This window comes from Peromyscus californicus, unplaced genomic scaffold (assembly GCF_007827085.1).
Source record: "Peromyscus californicus insignis strain IS unplaced genomic scaffold, ASM782708v3 Scaffold_4__1_contigs__length_199733344, whole genome shotgun sequence".
In the NCBI taxonomy this organism is placed as follows: Eukaryota; Metazoa; Chordata; class Mammalia; order Rodentia; family Cricetidae; genus Peromyscus; species Peromyscus californicus.
The window spans coordinates 59,460,996-59,483,756 of NW_026294562.1; the positions used below are offsets into that span (position 1 = coordinate 59,460,996).

A 22,761-nucleotide genomic window follows, 5' to 3' on the forward strand; every position below is an offset into this window, starting at 1 on the left:
AGCCTGGGTTATAGATCGAGATCCAGGACAGACACCAAAACTACACAGAGAAACCCTGTCTCAAAAAAAAAAAAAGAAAAAGAAAAAGAAAAGAAAGGAAGGAAAAAAGATTGTTGTGTGTGTATGTCAGAAGACAACTTAGTGCAATCGGTTCCGTGGTCCCCCCCCCACACACACACACCCCTCTCCAGACAGTGTAGCCCTTGCTGTCTGGGAACTCACTTTGTAAAGCAGGCCTCTGCCTGCCTCTGCCCCCGCTGTGACACCACTTCCTGGCCTGTAGCTTCACCACGATCTGGGTTTGGGGGATTGAGCTAGGGCCATCAGGCTTTGACAGCAAGGGCTTTTACCTGCTGAGCAAGAGCAGCAAGTGCAGCTTTCCAAGGAAACATGTTTGTGTTTTGATTTGGTTTAGTCCTGAGCAGACACCAGGCCTGAGGGAAGACAAGAAGACAGCTGTCGTCTGGGTGGCCGAGGAGCATGCCTTTAATCCCAGCACTCAGGAGGCAGAGCCACGTGGATCTCTGTGAGTTCGAGGCCAGCCTAGTCTACAGAGCGAGATCCAGGACAGGCACCAAAACTAAACAGAGAAACCCTGTCTCAAACACACACACACACACACACACACACACACACACACACACACACACACACACGAACACACACACACAAGGGCTGCAGGCTGTCCAAAGAATTGGCCCCTCCCACTGCCCAACCTAGGTGAGGGCTTGTGGACACAGGCTCTGCTCCCTGGCCCTAGGGAGAGAGGCAAGGGATGACTTAAGGAGAGCCATCCTGGTGCAGGCTCCTCTTCCTTGGAGCAGCCAATGAAATCCAGGTCTCAAAGTCCTCTGATGCCCCTGAGTCCTCCCTCATTTTAAAGAGGAAGTGGTATTTGGAAGGGAGCTGGATGGGCTGGTCAGTGGACCATCTTTTCTAACACCTGGAGGAGGCAGGTGGAATTAGATGAACCAATCGATCATCTTGGACCCAGATTCCCTAGAGAGGATGAGAGATCGACCCTTGTGTTTCCTATGTCAGGCTAGGAGACTTTCCTTAAATGTCGTGTCCCAGGAGCTTGGATTGGCACATGAGGAGCTAAACACAGTCAATGGGAAGAGTAGTTGAGGGATTCACTCACAGGCCTGGGAAAGCCGATACAGGGTGGAGACCCAGGCCTCCCTTGGGGGTCAGCAGAGTTAGCAGGTCTCACATAGCCCCCCAAACCCTGATAGAGAAGCTTTCAGCTGCCTCTCCAGACCACTGACTGGTGACCACTCATGGGAATGCGACAGGGGTGGAATTACTTCAGACTTCTCGTTTGGAAGAGAGACAGCAAAAATGTCAAGTTTTCTGCCTCCTGTGTTGAGCTGAGTGGGACGGCTGTATTGGTGTGGTTTCCACCTTCTCTCTCTCTCTCTCTCTCTCTCTCTCTCTCTCTCTCTCTCTCTCTCTCTCTCTCTCTCTCTCTCTCTCTCTCTCTCTGTTGCTGCTTTTGAGTAACGTTTACAATCTGCCTCTGTCTGTCTTTTATAAAGATTGCAACTCGTTGTTTACAGTTGTATCTGCTGGTGCAGGTGAGTAGGGCTCGGAGCTAAGACCCCTGGTCCTGGCACCCGGCCTCTGGGCTGCAGGGGAAAACTATAGCTGTGTGGGGCGCCGGGATCAGCCAGGGCACAGCGTACGGGCACCTCGGCGGAGCGGGCTGTGTGGGGCGCCGGGATCAGCCGGGGCACAGCCTACCGGCACCTCGGCGGAGCGGGCTGTGTGGGGCGCCGGGATCAGCCCGGGCACAGCCTACCGGCACCTCGGCGGAGCGGGTTGTGGGGCGCCGGGATCAGCCGGGGCACAACCTACAGGCACCTCGGCGGAGCGGGCTGTGTGGGCGCCGGGATCAGCCCGGGCACCGCGTACGGGCACCTCGGCGGAGCGGGTTGTGGGGCGCCGGGATCAGCCCGGGCACAGCCTACAGGCATCTCGGCGGAGCGGGCTGTGTGGGGCGCCCGCATCAGCCCGGGCACAGCCTACACCGCGGAGCCTACTCTTACTCGGTTGGGAGTCGGGGGTGGGGTAGGGGGTTGGGGCAGAGTCAGGGAAGTAGCCACGTTCACAGACTAGAGAAGGGTATCCCTGAGCGCTAGGAGAAGCGCTCATAAACGCACATGAATTTCTTCGCCTGGGCTTTTTTTTTTCCGCCTGCAGGCGCGCACAGGGGCGGATGCAGACTAGCGCTTAGTCGTGTGTGCTCCTCGGTGGGTCCGGCCAGGCTGGTCCCCAGATATGCTAGCTAACTACTACAAAAGGAGCATGTAGAAGGAATGACTGCCTACTGCCTTTCGTGGGCCTCTCTGATCTCTGTCCCAAGATCTCTCATTGTCACTTTAATAGTGAACTGCAGTTAAATTTAAATTAGGTGGGCAGCCTGATCTACATATAGAGCTCCAGGCCAGCCAGAGCTACACACAGTAAGACTCTGAAAAACAAACAAAAAACCTGGACAACCCTGTAAATAACCTTTCGGTTACAGCCAATTTAATGTCCATCTTTTTCTCATGAGAATTCTCTTAAGGCTGGTTTAGTGTCACACACCTGTAATCTCAGCACTCGGAAGACAGAGGCAGGATTGCCACAGTTTTAAGTTCAAGCCTGGTCTCTATAACAGTATTCCAACCCAGCTGAGGTTACATAGTAATATCCTGTCTTCAAAACCAAACAGCCAGGCAGTGATGGCACATGCCTTTAATCCCAGCACTCAGGAGGCGGAGGCAGGCATATTTCTGTGAGTTAGAGGCCAGTCTGGACAACAGAGTGAGTTCCAGGACAGCCACACAGTCAAGGCTACACAAAGAAACCCTGTCAAGCAGGAAAAGATTTATGTTTTATAAACCCATTAGGGTATAGCGTTTGTGTGACACATTTAGATCTTTAGTAGTAACAACAACAAAAAATAATCCTTAGGTTGTTCTAAGATACTATTTGAGCAGTCAGAGACCATTTACATGCAATCAGCGCTTTTTAAAATAACCGGGGGGCTAGAGAAATACTTCCTTGGTTAAGAGTACTTCTTTACTGGCTGTTGCTGGGCAGCTCCCGCCGCCCTGGACCAATGAGCCGGGATCTCCTCCACAGGCTGCCAGCCGACATGCAACAGTGGTGACTCAGAGGTGACATAAAATTCCCAGCTCTCATCCAACTACTAACCAGGCCCGACCCTGCTTAGCTTCCGAGATCAGACGAGATCGGGCGCGTTCAGGGTGGTATGGGCGGTGGTGGCGCACGCCTTTAATCCCAGCACTCGGGAGGCAGAGCCAGGCGGATCGCTGTGAGTTCGAGGCCAGCCTGGGCTACCAAGTGAGTTCCAGGAAAGGCGCAAAGCTACACAGAGAAACCCTGTCTCGAAAAACCAAAAAAAAAAAAAAAAAAAAAAAAAAAAAAAAAAAAAAAAAAAAAAAAATTCCCAGCTCTTTGAGACTAGATCTGAACTTCCCCATGAGGGCAAGACCCAGACCTCACATGGGGTGGCTCTTAACCTCAGCAAACTTCTCTGCCCCTCCAGGTTGGGGCTCTGGAGCTACACGCCTGCTGAGGCATCTCCGGATTTTGTATTCCATCTGCATTTTGTATTCCAGAAACCCCCAGAAACAATCTAGATAGACAATGTTGTTAAAGAAAGTTGTAAAGAAAAAGTAATGATTGACTCAAATACTGTCAAAAAAAAGAAGGTGCTTCAATTTAAGATTGAAGATGAGCTGGGCGTAGCAGCCCACACCTTTAACCCCAGCACTGAGGAAACAGAGACAGGCAGATTTCTGTGAGTTCGAGGCCAGCCTGGTCTACATAGTGAGTTCCAGAACAGCCAGAGCTGTGTAGTGAGACCCTGTCTTGTAAAAGTCAAAATAAAAATAAAAGATTGAAGATAACATCTCTTTAAAGAACACAAAAAAACAGACCATCCTCAAAGAATGCTGAAAATAAAGATTTATTTATTTATTTATTTTCTAGTCAGGGTTTCTCGGAGTAGCCTTGGGTGCCCTGGAGCTCACTGTAGACCAGGCTGGCCTCGAACTCACAGAGATCTGCCTGTCTCTGCCTCTCGAGTGCTGGGATTAAAGGCATGGAACGCCACCACCACCTGGCTGAAAATAAAGATATCTTTATTTTCCACCGTCTGGCCTGTGGCTGTCGTTCTCCCAAGAGAAAGTACAGGTGTAGCAGGCCAGCATTCAGTCCTTGCGAGGCAGGGGAAAAATAGTGAGTGTTGCCTTCAGGGCATGTATGAAGAGCTGCCAGATTCCACAGGTCGTGACAGTAAAGATGGCAGCAAGGTGACCAGCTAGGAACCCTGAAAAGACTCCTGCCTGACCCGAGTAAATGGCAGAATTCCTGACAAATGATAAATGGGCCAAGACTACCAGAAGGAAAAAAAAATTATGCCGTATGATCCTAACCTATGAACCAGGAAATCCTGCCGCCAAGGAGGTTCTCTCGCCTATTGAAGAAACACTGAGGGCGGGAGCTCTGAACCAGAGGAAGATGACGATCGTGAGGAGGAGCTAGCAGTGAAATAGAGCCGAGTGAGTCGGGGTGTGAGAGAGGACAGCTCCCACGAATGTGTAGATGGGTCCTGAGGGCTGCGGCTGTGGGGAATTTCAAGAGTGTGTGCCATGCGAATGCAAACAGAAAGAAGAGGGGCCTCAGCTTGGTGCTTCCCTTGGTAGAGAGTTTGAGGGATCTGTATTCTTAGTTTGAGCCCCTTACGTTTAGGCTATAGATCAAGGCAGGTCACTTAGAGCGGGAAGCAGGGAGGAGAGAGGACGTGCTGGGAACATACCAACTGTTCCACATGCGTTATTTAATCTCGCAACCCTAAGTAAGTATATTACTATCCTCATTCTACAGATGAGAAAAGCGAGACATGACAAGGGTAAATAGTTTTTCCAGTGTGAGTCACCTATTAATTTACAGACTCTGGATTTATAGGCCTGTGTGATATCACAGCTCCATGGATGATGTCCTTTCAATCTCCAACCAATGACCACCACATCAAGCCTTTTTTTTTTTCTTTTTGTTTTTAAGACAAGGTCTCTCTACATATAGAACCCTGACTATTCTGGAACTCACAGAGACTAGCCTGCCTCTGCCTCCAAAATGCCGGGATTAAAAGTATATGCCACTGTGCCTAGCCAGCATATGCTTTTGACTGCCATCTCCCTCCAGCCCAAGAAAAACATTTAAAACTTTTGGATACTTGGAGAAATAATATGTTAAGGTGAATTAAAAAAAAAAAGCAGGACAATGGTAGCCCACACCTTCAGTCCCAGCACTCTGGAGGCAGAGGCAGGTGGATCTCTGTGAAATGGAGGCCAGCCTGGTCTACATAGTGGGTACCAGGACAGCCAGGGCCACACAGGTGGGAAAAAAACAAAACCACAAAGCAGAGCTCTGGATCTTTTACCCCCTTGCAAGTTGCTCCAACTGGCGCCTCCGTCTGCAGCTGCACTATGGGAAGCAGCCATGAAAGCCTGATGTGTGGATGACAGGGTCCGAGTAGGTCACAAGTTGCACTAGAACATTCCCTGCTGACTGCTGGAAGAGAACCGGGGAAATACTGCTGTACAAACAGCAGAGAGCCACCCAACTTCGCCGTGCTCTGCTGGGCACCCTTCTGCAGAAAATTGCAGGCCCCAGCGTCAGATAGTCCCTGCCCTGCTGGCCATGTGCTCCCCACAAGGAGGCTCCTTTTCTTGGTACTTCCTTTTCCACCAGCATCCGACCGTGCTCTGCAGTTACCAATAAATGTAAGCTGCCCCTTGTCCTTCTCTAGCTCCCGCTAATTGCTATGCCAGCACTACTCTCCAGACAGAGTGAGGACCTCTCCAACTGCGGCCCTGATGAGTACTGGTCTGGGGACTACTGCTGCAAGAACTGTAGGGCAGGTGAGTTCCACAATGGGACCCAGTGCCAGAGCATAGACATGGGCAGCCCCACACCAGAGGCTGTACGAGATGAGGAGGGTGTGGAGCAGTGAGTCCACCTCAGCCACTACCTACTGGCTCAGACTCTAGGAAGTACCTCCTAGCCCAGGTACACAGACCCCCCCCAAAGGCGTCCCTTTCTGTGTTCAAGAGAGTTGGTATGAATACTTCTACCAAGGCCTCACTAGTGGAAGCTCACCCACCTATCCACCCTTGGAGGCATGAGCTGTGGCACCCAGCTGAGAGGAGAGTTCAGAAAAGGGAGCCGGGAGGATTAATATTGCCTACCTGTATTTGCGACAGGTGCCGGGAGCCCCTCTGCCGTCCCTCATGGCAGGGCAGTTCACCAAGCAGTCATAGGGTCTTCACAACTCATGTGGGCACACAGAGTGGGCTGCAGATACTTGGGGTAGCCCAAGGCCCTAGTCTGTCAACACAAATGTACGAGAAATCACACCATGCCCCATGGTGAATGAAGGCTCTCTTAACAGGCCCTTCCCATGAGACACCCAAGCCCACTGAAGTGAAGCTGTCCTGGACCCATGGCCCACCAATCCCCCACTCTGTCACCCAAGATAAATCATTTAGCTTACTGTTCTTTAGGCTCCTGTGCGTAGGAGAAGTCTCCTTGCAAAGTCCAATTCCCAGCTGTTAGAGAACTGAGCACTTTTGTGTTCAGTGTAGGCAGAGCCATGTGGGGCCAGAGTGAAGCTACTTCCAGCTGTAAACCTCGGTTCCCCCGGCTTCCCCCTGGAGCAGTGCTGAGGGGCTCCTCTGGAGAAGTACAGAGGAGTAGTAAAGATGCACACCAGCCCTTGCCTGTCTGTCCAGACTGGGTCCCATGAAGCACACCATGGCAGCCCTCGCCAGTCTGTCAGTGTCAGCCTGTCCCCTGCTCCCTCCTGACATTCCTTCAGGAGAAGGTCATCTCCCTAATACCAGTAGACAATCAGGTTTGAAGCCGATGCTGCAGAGAGGGGCAGGCGCTACAGGGCACTGTACTCTGTCACCCCAAACTGGCAGCTCATGTCACCCTCAGTCCCAAAATTTAGAGCTTGACTTTAACATTCTTTATGGTCACTCACTTTCCCATTTCAAGATAGTTTCAAAAAGGAAACAGGGCTGGAAGGATGACTTAGCAGTTAAGAAAGCTTGTTGCTCTCTCAGGGGACAGGAGTTTGTTTCCCAGTACCCACATCAGGCTTCTCACAACCACCTGACTCCAGCTCCAGAGGATCTGTTGCCCTCTTTGCTCTCTTTGGGCACCTGCACATACTTGTGTACACAGACAGACAGACAGACAAACAATAAAAAATAAATCTTAAAAACAACAACCATCGAACCAGGTGGTGGTGGTGCATGCCTTTAATCCCAGCACTCAGGAGGCAGAGGCAGGCAGATCTCTGTGAGTTCGAGGCCAGCCTGGTCTACAGAGTGTGTTCCAGGACAGACGCCAAAGCTACACAGAGAAACTCTGTCTCGAAAAACAAACAAAAAAAAAAATCAACTACCGTAAATGAAAAATTATTGATGTCCAAATAGATACAAGAACCAAACACCGAGACTCAGCTAGCTGTCCACTAGGCTTGACTCAGTCTCACTCCACTAGTCTCTCTTCTCCAATGGACTCTGCATGTCTGCCACCTGGTCATGTCTGCAGCTGTCCTTCGGAGAATACATGAGAGTAACATGTTTGCTGGACTTGGTCCTTTCCTCCATAGTTAGTAGTTTATAGTTTCCTTTACAATTAATAGGAAAGGAAATTCCCAGGGCTACCTGAACACTTCCAAGTTGGTATCAGAGAGCCTGAACCAAGGAAGGATACAAAATGGTTCCAGGAGAACCTGCCAGGACGAAGAACTGTCCTGCCTTTAGGAAAGGCGTAAGACATTGAGCATGGTGGTTCACACCTGTAATCCCGGCATTGAGAAACTGAGGCAATGGGATTGCTGTGAGTTCCAGGCCAGCCAGGACTATTGACTGAGGCTTTCACACACACACACACACACACACACACACACAAGTAGAAAGAAAGAAAGAAAGAAAGAAAGAAAGAAAGAAAGAAAGAAAGAAAGAAAGAAAGAAAGAAAGAAAGAAAGAAGCTAAGCATGGTATCGTAAACCTATAATCCCTGCACTCAGGAGGATTGCTATGAATTCCTGGCCAACTTGAGCCATACTGTATCAACACCACCAATAACGACAGAAAGAGGCCTGAGGAAGAAAGTTCTTGTTAAGTGACATGTTTGTGAGGCAGTAAATGAGGTGACCTGACTTCACCAGGGTCTCAAGTGCTTCTCAGAACACTGGGACTGCCACTCAAAGAGAAGAACATGGGGCTTGAAGGGCAGGAGTCAGTTACTTTTGACATAGAAGCTGAGCCCTGCAGGAGGAGGAGGAGCCCATTCTATTCACTACTGGTTCTCTGGCTTCCTAGACCCAGGAGGGCCAGATAGCCACAGGAAGGAGTGCAGCTCAGGGATCCAGCAGCCCTTGCAAATCCTCAAGCAGTTTGTGACAGAGATTATGTAGAATTTGTGCTAAAGACATAAGCCCACCTGGAGCAACCTAGCCCCTTACCCCTGGGTGCCTGGAGCAAGCTGATCCCTGTCTGCCTTATCCACAGGTGAGTTTGTCAAGACGTCCTGCACAATCTCCCACACCCTCGGACAGTGTGAGAAGTGTCACCCCGGAACGTTCACAAGGGCTAGTAATGGCCTAGAGTCTTGTATACCGTGCTCCAGCTGTGACGAACGTGAGTATGTGACTGAGCAGAGACTGGACTAGCACTGTGTGTCTTTGAAAACTGCCAAAAGAGTCAGAAACACGCTAGTGTTAGTCCAGTACTGGGATGGAGTAGCCATGACTGATGGATGCCAGGATGCATCTGGCGAGTCCCACTAAAATTTGTTTCTTATAGCTGGGCATGGTTATTGCAATATTTAATCCCAGCACATAGGAGGCAGAAGCCGCTGATCTCGGAGTTCAAGGCCAGCCTGTTTACATAGTGAGTTCTGGGGCAGCAAAGGCTACACAGTGAGACCCTGCCTCAAAACCAAACCAAAGCAAAAATTATTCCTTATGGGTGAGAGGGACTCAGAGTAAGAACCGTGTCAGAAAAATCACAATCGCAAAGACAGCCTTCCCCCTTGTTTAGATATTTTTCTCCTAATTGTCAATTGAATGCAGAACCCAGTAAAACACATGCAGGTAATGAGAAAAATCGCCCCTCCAAGGATAGGCAGCCATGTGTGCAAGTTCCCAAACAAGAGCTTCCAGAGCAGAGCAGCGGGTGTGGGGATCTGGGGAGGCTGCTGAGAGAAGAGGCATAGGCCTGCAGGAGTCACTGAGAGGATACGGAAATGTATGTAATAACATCAGTTTTCCAAAAACTTGAAGCAGGCGGGGCGTGATGACATAGATGCTTTTAATCCTCCCACTCTGGAGGCAGATCTCTGGGAGTTCAAGGCCAGCCTGGCCTACATAAGGAGTTTGAAGACAGCCAGAGCTACGTAGCGAGACTCTGTCTCAACAAACAAACAAACAAACTTGAAGCAATTGCTGGGGCCGGGGTTGCAGCTCAGTGAGAGAGTGTTTGCCTAGTATGCAAAAGACCTGGGTTTTGTTCCCTGACATTATGGAAAAAGAAATTCTGCTTTGTGTGTGCATGTGCATATGTATGTATATACACTCCTGTGTCACTGATGTTGTTAAACTAAATGACAAATACCACAATATCCTGTGCCTCAGCACTGTCATATGCTTCTCCTAAGCATAAAGACGGAGGCAGGCTGAGCATCGTGGCACACATGTCTCTGATCCCAGAGCTCAGGAGGCAGAGACAGATAAAAATGTCACTTCAGTGTGGCCAGCCTCATCTGTGGAGTTCTAGGCTAGCTAGGACTACATAGAGAAATATTATCTCAAACAAAGAAACAAAAGACAGAACCATATTCCACAATCACAGATCCCCTGATGCTGTAAGACATCTGCAGAGAGCCGGGCTGGGAGTCCTCCTTGCCTATGCCCACTGCTGTACTCTGAGAATGGACACGGTCTAGCTTCAGAGCACTGTGAGTGAAAGGTTTCTGTACCCCGATATTGGGTTTCTCCGCTGGTGCAATACATTCAATCAGTCCAAATTAAAGTCCAGGTTTTCATCTGAGCAAAGCAATCCTGGGGGGGGGGGTCTCAAGAAAGGGGGGAAACCTCGAGGCAAGTCTATGAGCCGGACCTTAAATACCCTGTAGGTGGCCTTGAGGAGCTCCAGGGGAGGAGACGATGCTTGGCGTGCTGAGGGTGGGGTTTGGAGTGGGGCCCCAAGCTGGAGATCCCTAACAGTGAGGGGTTGACATTCAGCTGACTGTTTGTGGTGCACTGAACTATAGAACAGGAACACCTCAAGTGGGAAAATCATCTTCTCTCATAAGCCACTGAGTCAGTCTCAGTTAAGAGAGGTGCAAAGTCCCACCAGCGATCCAGACACATGGTCACTAGCTCTTCAGCAAAGAATGAGGCAAGTCAGAGATGTCTGGAGATGGTGGCCTCGGGGAGGGGAACTTTGTGGGGCAGCAGTGGACGTACAGGTCAGGACCACCTGTGATGGAGGCCTCGGGGTAGTTTGATGCTGTTGTATGGGATGCTGAACAATGAATCTCCCAAGCCATCACCTACCTCAGGTCTGGGTACCACTCTGGAGGCCTGAGGGTGATCGAATGTTCATAGTAGTTAGTACTGTTTAGTGTTCAGTACATCTGTGATGGCTGGTAAAGCTTGTACTGGGACAGGCTCTTCCTCTCAAATGATGGTGGGGTCTATGTGCATATTTGAGGATGCTCATCTTGACCTAACCCTGCTCTTCCTTGGATTGCAGGCCAGGAAATGGTGGCTGAATGCTCTGCCACCAGTGACCGGAAATGCCAGTGCCAAGTGGGTCATTTCTATTCTGACCCAAAATCCTATGAAGTCTGCCGCCCATGTACCAAGTAAGAACATTGTGGCATGGGTCGGTGGTGGCTTTATACATTGTTTGAGTGGCCTCTAATGTCCAGAGAAGGGGACAGTCTGTGTCATTCTTTGTCAGGGGGTAATGTGGGGTGGGGACTCTGTGGCCTGGATGGTGCAGAACTTATTGCTAGACATCTCCAAGTCTGGTGCCCCTTGAGAGAAAGTAGATATCCCTGCCAGGGGACCCAGTTTTTCTGAGTGATATCTTCCAGGAGGTTTCTTCAGTGTAACAGGATTTGGGAGGGCTGGCGAAAGCCTCGTTCATTCCCAGGAAGGTAGATCTGAGTTAAACCGTATGGGAAAAGACTTCAGGACAAGGTTTTAGGAAAATTCTGTGTTTTTCCCCCCTCGATAAGATGAATTCGCTCCTGTCAGGTGTTAGATGGAGTTGTTGCATATTCAAACCACTAGGGGGTGTCAGCACAAGCCGCAGGCCTGGGGAGTATTGTTGCTCTGGGGACTGTGAAATCTGACTCCCTGATAACAGCAGGACAGGCCTCCTTTTTCTCACTCCAAGGCCACCAAAGAGGCTATGGACATCAATGGAGAAGGGAAATGTAGTAAATTTTGTCTATTTAGTGAGAATCACACAATAGTGTCTGAGATGCCAGTGGAGCTGGTAAGAACTGTATGGCCAGAGCCCTGTTGCAGATCTTGGATCATGATGCTGCCTGATGTGGTTTGGAGGTGGTATCAAGCCTTTCTGGGCATCCTCTGCCATTGATTGGCAGAAAGAACTGAGGGTGTCTCTTTCCAGGTGTCCTCAGGGAATCCCCGTCCTCCAGGCATGCAACTCCACAGCGAACACGGTGTGCGGTCAGACTACAACAAGTAAGACAGATGTATTTTTAAACACTATGGCTATCTTCTTATTGAATGAAAATTTACATACCACACACAGCATTAACTGTTTCAAAGTAGACATCAAAATAACACTGAATACCAGCCCTCCATCTGTTGCAAAATACATGTCCCCCTAAATGGAATCTCTGTCTCTGTCAGACCCTGACCCTCCCAGGCCAGTCTGCTTTAGTGGCCTGTCCTGTTCATATTGTTCAAAGATGTAGAGTCACCACGTGTAGCTTCTGTGTCTGGATCCCTGAGCATCATGTTTCCTTGTAAAATATTTTACGTGTATAGGTGTTTTGCTGCATGTATGTTTGTGCACTGTATATATACAAGAGGTGACAGATTCCCTGGGATTGGAGTTACAGATGGTTGAGAATCACCATGTGCATGCTGGGAACTGAACCTGGGTCCTCTGCAAGAGCAGCCAGTGCTCTTAATGACTGAACCATCTCTCCAGCCACCTGAGCATCATGGTGTTTTTTAATAATTTATTTAACTTGCATTAGTATGAAGGTGTCAGATTCCCCTGGAACTGGAGTTACACACAGTTGTGAGCTGCCATGTGGGTGCCAGGAATTGAACCTGGGTCCTCTAAAAGAGCAGTCAGTGCTCTTAACCACTGATCCATCTCTCCAGCCCCTGGGCATCATATTTTAAGGCTGATCTAGGTTGAAGCTATCAGGGCCTCATTTTTTTTTCATGACTGAATCATTATGTACAACCCACATGTGTCTTCATTCATGTGTTAATGGAATTTTAAACAATCCTTTACAATAAGTGGACCCTTGAGCTGAACATTGAGTAAGGAAAAGGCAGCCTCTTCAACAAATAATGCTGGCAAAAGAACATACATGTGCGAAAGAATGAAGCTGGATCCTTATTTAACAATGTGCAAAAATTAGGACTTGGCTGAAGCTCAGTGGTAGAGCATTTTCCTAGCATGCATGAAGTAGAGCATTTTCCTAGCATGCATGAAGCCCTAAATTCAATCCCCAGTACTCCAAAAAGATACAGTAAAATTCAACTAGCACACACTGGCCCTGGCCTATAATTCTAGCACTGCACAGCTGTGAGTGTCAACAGCCAAAGGGGGAAAGTATATTCAATGGAATAGCATTTTCTCTTGAAAAGGACAGACACTCTGACACAGCAGTATAATAAGCCTTGAAGACAGTGTGCTAAGTGAAATAAGCCTGGCCCTAACGGCCAGTGTGGTTGTACCTGGGCAGTCCTGGAGCAACAAGCTGACAGAGGTGAAGTAGAGAACATTGGGAACCACAGTCTGGGAGCAAGGCTGGGAAGTTAGTGTCCACTGGGGGCAGAGGTCAGTGAGGGAAGATCAGAAAATCCTAGAGACTGGTGTGGAGATGGCTGCACAGCCGTGAAAAACACCTCAGATGTTCTGAAAGTGGTGAGATATTAAGTTTTGTGTGATGTGTGTTTTACCAAATTGTATAATAGTCAACTAACTCTTGGGAACGAGGATGTCTCCTTCCTGTTGGAACACAAGGCCAGTCCTTTCTGTTCTCAGGAGCGCCAGTATGGCGGCCTCCCTTCCTGCTTTTGTTAGTCTGCTTTGCATCACTGAGATAAAATGCTGGCCGAAAGCAACTTAATGAGCAAAGGACTTATTTTTTAACTTGCTTACAGCTTACAGTCCATCATGAAAGGATGTGGGCAGGAACTCAAGCGGGCACCTAGAGGCAGGAACTGAAGCAGAGGCCATGAAGAAATGCTCCATGGCTTGCTCCCCGTGGCTTGCTCAGTTGGCTTTCATAGACTGCTCAGGAGTGGCACTGCCCACAGTGGGGCCTCCTCTCTTGATTAGCAATCAAGAAAATGCCCCCACAGACTTGCCTACAGGCAATCTGGTATAGGCATTTTCCCAGCCGAGGTTCCCTCTTCCTAGGTTGCCCTAACTTAATGTCAAGTTGACCAAAAAAAAAAAAAAAAAAAAGACCCAGTTCTCCCTGTGCTGGGCCTGTCATCAGGCCTCTGCCATGCCAGGAAGAAGACCGTTGGCTTTGCCATCTGTCCTTCATCATAGACTGCCAGAAAAAAAAAAAAAATGTCTGTTCTTGACTTGACCAAAATATTTCTTGTTTTTCCCACTTTCAGATCACAGAAATTGGCTATTCCTACTACTACTACTACTTGTTTTTCCAGTCATTGTTATTGCTGTCTGCTGTTGCCTGAAAAAACAACGGTCCTGTAGATGTCCAAGTGACAAATTAGCTGAAGGCATGTCCATGGTGTCTGAGTCCAAAGAAGGTCAGAACAAATGGCTAACCATGGTGCCTATGAGCATACCAAAGAACATGCTGGCCTCCAGACCCACTCAGTACCTGTGGCTCTTCTCACTACACCCCCTGCCCTAAACTTCTCCAGCTCGTGGGCTCCCCTTTCCCCAGCTTCTCATTCCTATATAACCCTGCCATTTCAGCCATGTGCCTTCCTGGTTCTCCCTCTCTGGGCATCCTCTGGCCCCCTCTTTCTTAAGAGATCCTTTCTTCTCTTCCTCTCTCGCCCCCTCCTCCCTGCTCCCCTCCCCACCCCTTCTTCTCATGGCCTGATGCAGTCTGCTGGCCATGTTTAGTCTACTACTTTCTCTGCTCTGGACTCTTCCAGATGCCTCTAGCTGTAGTCTCCTTCATGTCTGCAATAAAAACCTTCCCCCTAACCATTATTGGAGCGGACATGTCCTCACTTTATACTACATCTGGAGCCTGAAGCCTGGGAGGAGCATAGGTGAGCCCCTTCCAAGGGGCTTAGCCTCTCCTAATTGAAGCAGACTGCTGATTTGACTTTCCTAAGGCATGTAGGTGTGGGTGGCTTGTTTCTGCTGGCTTCTGCTACCCCCCAGAGTGGACTCCTGTTCTGGAGTCCACCTCTTCCGCCCCTGCTTCCTTCCACTTACTCTAACCATTTGTCTCTCCTCGCCTTGGTGAGTTTCTTCTCAGTCTCTCTGGTTCCTGGGGCCTGCTATGCCCTCTTGGGTACCCACCACATGGGCATCTCACTGCTAAGAGAGCTGCCCCTCTTCCTCTGTTGGAACCCTCCCTCTCCCCAGGCTGCCTCTTCAGCTGCTTTCTCCCCTGCCTGCTCTACCCACTCACCTTCCCTCCTCTACCGGGTAAGCGTCTCCCTGGAGCTTCCTGCTTTGTCTACTGTTACTGTAAAAGTCACACCAGTGTGCCAGGAAGCTTCCTCTCGCCCTCCAGGGCCCATCACGTGGAAAGGGATGCCTCTCCTCTATGATTCGGGATATTTCTCTCTGACAGATCTCTCAGTCCCCTTGGGGGTGCCCTGGATTGAAATTCTTGTCACCAAGACACTTACCCTTCTCTCTTCTGCCCTGGTCTTTTCTATCTCTCAGCTCCCTCCTGGAAACCCCGCAGCTTCCTTCTACCCTTCTGGGCCTCCAGGGTGTTGGGCTCCTCCTTCAGTTGGAGTTACTGTTTGCAGCCCTTTCCTCACCTCCCCTTCAGAGCTGCGTGCTCTGACTCTTCTTTCCATCCTCCTGGGCCTCTGCAGTATTGGAACCCTCCCTTGGATGGAGTTCCTGCTTTCGACCCTGTGTCTGTAGCTCAGCTCCCTCTTGGAACCTTCCCTCTGGCGGAGATCTGGCCTCTGACCCCTTCCTCTTTTCCTCCTCGGACTCAGACATTTCTTTAAAGCCTTACTGTCTTACGGTAAATGGCTTGGCCTCAGTACGGGTCACAAAAATGGCACACTTGATCTCTAAATTCTCTGATGTGGGAACAACTTCTGCCACTGTGCAAACAAAAGGATCCCCAAGTCTCTTATACCTAAACTTCCTCTGCTGCCCACTTCCTAAACTCTCTTTTCTCAAAACTTTTCCTACTTTTGAAAATCTTCTGTCTCTATGATTTCTTTGTTCTCTGCTCTCAAAGAAAATCTCTTAAGACTATTGTGTAAACTGCATCTCAGAATTTGTAAGTACTTTAGGTATGGTTAAAAATTTGCAAAATCTGCCAGGTGGTGGTGGTGCACCTTTAATCCCAGCACCCAGGAGCCAGAGGCAGGTGAATCTCTGTGAGTTCGAGGCCAGCCTGGTCTACAAAGTGAGTTCCAGGACAGGCTCCAAAAGCTACACAGAGAAACTCTGTCTTGGAAAACAAAACAAAACAAAAAAAATTGCAAAATCTATAATAAAAAGTTAACTTAAAACATATAACAAAAGGCTGATAGGTAATCTTAGTTAGGTACAGCATATTATATATGTGATTCAACTCTTGTTTAGAAAGATAGATCTGCTGCCCGGCGTGGTGGCACACACCTTTAATCCCAGCACTCGGGAGGCAGAGGCAGGTGGATCTCTGTGAGTTTGAGGCCAGCCTGGGCTACAGAGTGAGTTCCAGGAAAGGCACAAAGCTACATAGAGAAACCCTGTCTCAAAAAAAAAAAAAAAAGAAAGAAAGAAAGATCTGCTATAGCATACTGTATCTGAATATGTAACTGGAATTAAACTCTTGTTTAGAAAAAGAGATATTTTTAAATAGCAACTATGGCTGAGTGGTGGTTGTGCATGCTTTTTTTTTTTTTTTTTTTTTGTTTTGTTTTTCGAGACAGGGTTTTTCTGTGTAGTTTTGCGCCTTTTCTGGAACTCACTTGGTAGCCCAGGCTGGCCTCGAACTCACAGAGATCCGCCTGGCTCTGCCTCCCGAGTGCTGGGATTAAAGGCGTGCGCCACCACCGCCCGGCTGTGCATGCTTTTAATCCCAGGACTTGGGAGGCAGAGGCAGACAGATCTCTGTGAGTTCGAGGCCAGCCTGGTCTACATAGCCAGGGCTATACAGAGAAACCCTGTCTTGAAAATCCAAAAAGAAAATTTTAAACATATTTTTCAACTATGTGGCTTGCCTCCATCTTTGGCTGATGACCTGTTTGGAAAGGAAGCAGTAATGACCGGCAGCCATTATTGCAAAGGCTAAAGGGTACATGTAACTTTGCCACCGTCTCGATTAAGATAACCATGTAGTTTAAACCAACTAAGGCAACAATCATAAAACTTCTTAGTCCCACTGAGTCCTCTGCTTACCATTGTATCTCCTTTCTAGGCTAAGGAGACAACAGCAGGTAGCCAAATTCCTTAGGTTATAGAGGTATATTCAGGTTAACAGAAACTGACTTAAAGATGTCTAACTACTTATGTCTGTACTAACTGCTCAACACCAGGTTTCTAGAAAATTTTAGATAACTACAATCTATGCTTGATGAATTAGGAATATTTGATAAATAAGGTTTATAAATTCTTAAGTTATAACAGTCTGTTCAGATTAACAAAAGCTGACATAGAGATTTATGTCTAACTACCTATGTATTTTCTGTGTTCACACCAGGCTTCTAGAAACTTTTAAATAGGGAACAACATATTTTTGGTAAATAAGGTATATTTGATAAGTACGATTTTTAAATTCCTAAGGTCTATTCAGGCTACCAGAAACTGACTTGAAGATATATGTCTAGCCTCTTTGTCTTTGTGACTGTATTTATGGTTTAAAATTTTATTTGGATGCTAAAGGATCTTCAATTAAATCTTCAATTCAAAGTTTTAAGGCCCAAACTTAACAGGGATAAAATTGTAAAACCCTAATCTTGTATAAGCTACTAACTTGTTGTAAACTGTTAAAGATGATTAAAACATGTAAGTTAATGCTCAGTCACCTTGTAAGGGATCAAATTATTTAATGTGCTCAGAACTATGCTCATAGTCATGCTAAGTACAAATGTAATTCATTTACAGGGGCAAGCTTTATTTAGCCTCCTGTACATGTTTTCAAGATTAAGCCTATAGCAAGTAACTAAAAGCAAAGTTTGATTAAAATTAGAACTCCTCAGAGATCTGCTGAATATGGCATTTAAAGTGTTTAATGAAAAAAAAAAAAAACAACCCTATGATAGACAGAAGTGCCAGCTATTAGTATTGACCCTAAGGTCTCCAAAGAAGAAGATGGGGCACAGATGACTATGCCTGGATTGTGGTAAGTAACACTAACCACTGGGCAAAGAACTGTTCCATGCCTCACACACCATCAGGGTCCTGCCCAAACTGTGGCCAGTGTTAGATTGATAGCTCCCTCTGTCTCCCCAAGATAGGTCACTTTTCTCAAGTTCCTCCTGTGTGCCACAGGGGAACCCAGGGTAACTATCCAGGTAGTGGGTAAGTCTCTGTCATTTTAACTGATACAGAGGCCATTTGGATTACACTTCCTGCTCTAATGTATTCTTCTCAGATCTCTGATAATGTTGATGGCTAATTATCAGTTTAACAGCAGCAAGCACCCAGCTCCCCGCACAAGGCTGCAGCTGCCTGGTCAGTCCATTTCATATGTAAAAATCAGACTCAAAGACAGTTTACCTTGCTGGCTGACTTCACCCTGAAAGAAATAAACTCACAAAACAGGTTTCAATGTAACTTGTTACTATTCCTGAACTTGCTTTGCAGTGACTGCTCTCGCTAATCACTGGTATCTCATGGTAAATTATTGGATGGAAAAAGAAAGTCTTTGATGTTTATGTAAGTTGTGAGGGTCTAAGAACGTAATTTAAGGTATGTAGATGCAAATTGTAAAGGTCTCTTGATGTAAAAGCTTAAGTTAGTTATGAGGGCCTAAGAAAGTGATTTAAGCGGGGTGGTGGTGGCGCACGCCTTTAATCCCAGCACTTGGGAGGCAGAGCCAGGCGGATCTTTGTGAGTTCGAGGCCAGCCTGGTCTACAGAGCGAGATCCAGGAAAGGCCCAAAGCTACACAGAGAAACCCTGTCTCAAAAAACCAAAAAAAAAAAAAAAAAAAAAAAAGAAAAGAAAGTGATTTAAGACATATAAATGCAAGTTATAAAGGTCTGGGGAGTGCTTTAAGGTATATTAGAAATATTTTAGACTGTTTTCCTTCTTTTGCTTTTGTTATACTAAGACTTCAAAAGTTCAGAATTTTAACATTAATCAATGGAGTTCTGATAAGCTATTAACCTAGCCATGGTAATCATAGTCACAAGCTCACAATTTTAAACGCATGAGGCTGCTGCATTTTCTATAATGTAGATTTCGGTATAGATTATGAACAGTGGTAATGCTGATATATCTAAAACTTTTATCCCTTTTTGTAAACTTAAAAAATTCATGTCGGCTTCAGGGAGTCATGACTTGAATCCACCTGTCATAGGTCAAACAGGTTCCAGATAAAGACTCCTGTCAACCAACAGTCTAAGCTTCCCACCTACTGCCTATTCTTGAGAGTGGGCTTTCTGTCTCTCTGTCTCTGTCTCTCTGTGTCTGTCTGTCTGTCTCTATCTCTGTCTCTGTCTGTCTGTCTGTCTGTCTCTCTCTCTCTCTCTCTCTCTCTCTCTCTCTGCTTCCCCTAGTCTTGGGACTACTCCCACACCCCTAGCTACCAGGACCACAGGCTTGGAAGTTTCAAGTGTACACCCAAGATAAATATTTTCCCCTAAGTTCCTTAACTTTACCTTCTGACACTAGTTTGTATCTGTCCAAACAGATTTGCAAGACAACTGAAGACTGCAAACTGCTCCAAATAAAAACCAGCTGGCCCTGGACTTGCTGTACACTGATGTAAATCACAGGTGCTTCTGACAGGATTTCCAACCAGCCTGAACCCTTTCTTGAACCAGCAGTTCCAGACTACTCCAAAGCAGCCTGTTCTTCCTGGCACCTGGTGGTCCTGCAGAACCTGGGCAGGAGTGAAAGAGATGTTTGTCAGCCTGAACTCCCTTCCCTTCCTGGCCTTTGACAAGCATTCCAGCCTTCCTGAGTCCTGACAGTGAAGCCTTAATTTCTACTAAGAAGCAGTTACAGAAGAGATTACGCTGCCCCTTATTAACAAAACCACAACATTTCCCCCTTTTCGCCTAAATAAAAAGGAAAGGTTTTAACTCTAACTTAGTAAAAATATATACAATAAGAACAATTGCTGGGCGGTGGTGACACATGCCTTTAATCCCAGCACTCGGGAGGCAGAGGCAGGCAGATCTCTGTGAGTTTGAGGCCAGCCTGGGCTACAGAGTGAGTTCCAGGACAGGCTTCAAAGCTACATAGAGAAACCTGCTGTGGGATGTTCTGTATGGCAAATGTGTTGCTAATTAGTCAATAAATAAAACACTGATTGGCCACTGGCTAGGCAGGAAGTGTAGGCAGGACAAGGAGGAGAATAAAGCTGGGAAGTGGAAGGCTGAGTCAGAGAGACACTGCCAGCCGCCACGATGACAAACAGCATGTGAAGATGCCGGTAAGCCACGAGCCATGTGGCAAGGTATAGATTAATGGAAATGGATTAATTTAAGCTGTAAGAACAGTTAGCAAGAAGCCTGCCACGGCCATACAATTTGTAACCAGTATAAGTCTCTGTGTTTACTTGGTCGGGTCTGAGCGGCTGTGGGACTGGCAGGTGAGAGAGATTTGTCCTGACTGTGGGCCAGGCAGGAAAACTCCAGCTACAGAAACCCTGTCTCGAAAAACCAAAAAAAAAAAAAGAAATTGCCAAGTAAGTATTACATTTACAATGCCCATTCAATTTGTTTTTGGCAGATTTAAAGAAAATACTCCATTATTTATCCTATCTTGGTGAATTCAAAGCTCTGTACCTAATTTACCTTCTATCATGACTAAGGAAAACAACAACTACCTAGTCTTCGACTCCATCAAACACCCCAGAAGGATATATGTAATATTACCTGATTAAATAGGAAGTGCAATGAAAACCACTTCCAAAACTACACATGACAGAGACATCTGGCTGCCTGGAGAGTCAGTCACCTAAGGTTCCTCGGTAATTTTGGAGCATCCATCTTCAACCTACAGGCCTAGAATTTCTGACAGACTTCTGTGAAGCAGAGTTTTGAAGGACTGTCTCGCCTTGTTTTGACAAAGTTCAACAGTCTTTTTCCTTTGTGTCCTGTTTATATAGTTTGTACAACACACTGTCAGCAGTCAAGACAAGAGCAGTTTCTTGCTCAAAGGGCTAGTCTTGCTACATTAAAAGCAAACTCGATAGGAGTTTCCTCGATGCCCATCATCTTTGAAGTAAATTGGTGCTGCCAGGAGCATCACTGTCGTGAAAAGCCCTAGGTTAAAAAACATTTTAAATACCATATTCTGTAGTCTTGTATAATAGAGGGACCAGTCTTAATAGTATGCATCCCAGGGGCTCAGGAGAGAGAACTATGAATGGAGAGGACTATTTTTGGGAAATAGAATCTCAGCACACCAAGCTCTTAGTCCAGTCATTCATTCTTCCAAATCTTCTTCTTCCTCTCCCGTGCCCTGGGAGTCCCGGTATATACACACTTGCAAGCAGTATTCCCTTGGCAGTGCAAAGCCAGGTTTCCAGGGTGAAATGCAGGGGTGATAGGAATCACACAGAGGGGCAATAACTGTTAATTATCATTTGCAACCCCAAAGGGAAGTGACCAGTGGGGAAATGAATTAACTAAAGGTTAAATTCGGGTAATATCTAAGAAGAGGGATCTTATGTGCTCAACTATAGTCTTAAACATGACTGGTAGAAAATGTTAAGAGCCGGGTGGTGGTGGCGCATGCCTTTAATCCCAGCACTTGGGAGGCAGAGGCAGGCAGATCTTTGTGAGTTCGAGGCCATCCTGGTCTATAGAGCGAGATCCAGGAAAGGCGCAAAGCTGCACAGAGAAACCCTATCTCGAAAAACCCAAAAAAAAAAAAAAAAAAAAAAGAAAGAAAATGTTAAGAATCTATAAGTTGCTAGGTCAATGGGAGAAAATAAAACTGTCTTCTTTTCTCCTTTGGCTCCCATCTGTCCAAGCTATCTGCCATTTTTCTGCAGGGTGGGGGAAAGTGTGCTCAGTCGCTAGGCATCCTGTGTACAGCTAGATGCCTCTGGTGATAGTTAAAGGGAGATCTGGAACTAGAGGTAAGATTTGAGATAGGAGGAAGTTAAGCTTAATTGGCACATCCGCCAGGCCTTCTCAAATGGGTAGTCTGGATGCTTAAGTCTGTTCTTAAAGGGTACCAGAGGTATCTCTGATAAGGTACTTTTCTCCATCTGGGGATGGACCTGGCCAGATGCTGCCAATGATGATAATTACAGGGAGACTTGAACTGGGGTTCTGGCTGAGCAGAGCTGTCAGCACAGAAAGTCATCTAAATATTCCTAGAAGTGGTTAGGTAAGGAGTTAAAGGTCTATAAAATTAGTAAGGCTGTAAGAAAGGAGGGTCCGAGCTAAATTGTGTAAAGCTACTACTTAACGTCCACCTGACCTAGATGGTATCTCCTTGTGGAATTTGCCTTAAATCAGGAGACTAGCATGTGGACTGTTATTACTGTTAGTCTTTGGAAGTGGATAAGGGAGATATCTGATTCCAGAGGAAGCCTTTCCTGAGACTGTTCTCCAAATACCTTGAATGTGTATGTCCAGAGAGTGATCAGTCCACACTGTTAGCCCTTCTTAGGGAAAAATCAATTGGGAAAACTATGAAGGCACACACGATTTTCATAACAGAAGACAGCTGATATATAACAAGCCAAGTAACACCAAAAGCTCCTTGGAATTTGGCTTCCTCTGAAGGAGTTCCTTGATCTCTTCAGGTAGTGACTTTGCCATAACCAGCTGAATTCTTATGATATATTCCTGTGGCCCGCAGCACTATAGGTCTTTGAAGTGTTTGAAAACCATCTATCTGTCTAAAATATATTTTTGTATGACCTTGAAAACATACCTAACATGACTACAAGTTTAACTGTTATAGAAGTCTAGCTACTAACCTGTGTTCCTTAATTATCCTAAATGGTTTATAATAATAGCTCTTAAGGACTTGAACTTTACATTACATTTTTAAATGAGCTGCATAGGTATAATACCTTAAACAAGAGTAGAAACTTCTTGTAGAGAGCTGCGTGAAGCTGCATTCTTGAGATGGCT

The 22,761-nt window shown here is 46.8% G+C and overlaps 1 protein-coding gene across 2 annotated transcripts; it reads left to right on the plus strand.

Moving 5' to 3' along the window:
* The first annotated feature begins 298 nt into the window (after positions 1 to 298).
* LOC128095093 (tumor necrosis factor receptor superfamily member 22-like) lies at positions 299 to 20,280 on the plus strand. 2 transcript variants are annotated; one of them, XM_052713810.1, is made up of 7 exons: positions 299 to 1,577; positions 5,825 to 5,936; positions 8,601 to 8,729; positions 10,848 to 10,959; positions 11,739 to 11,812; positions 13,949 to 14,101; positions 19,350 to 20,280. In XM_052713810.1, exons 2-7 carry the CDS (start codon positions 5,840 to 5,842, stop codon positions 19,364 to 19,366), a joined length of 582 nt encoding a protein of 193 aa, XP_052569770.1. In that variant the 5' UTR covers positions 299 to 1,577; positions 5,825 to 5,839; the 3' UTR covers positions 19,367 to 20,280. The 2 variants fall into 2 exon arrangements, with proteins under 2 accessions (XP_052569770.1, XP_052569771.1); XM_052713811.1 differs by lacking the exon at positions 13,949 to 14,101 and having other exon boundaries at positions 305 to 1,577.
* Positions 20,281 to 22,761: the final 2,481 nt, after the last annotated feature.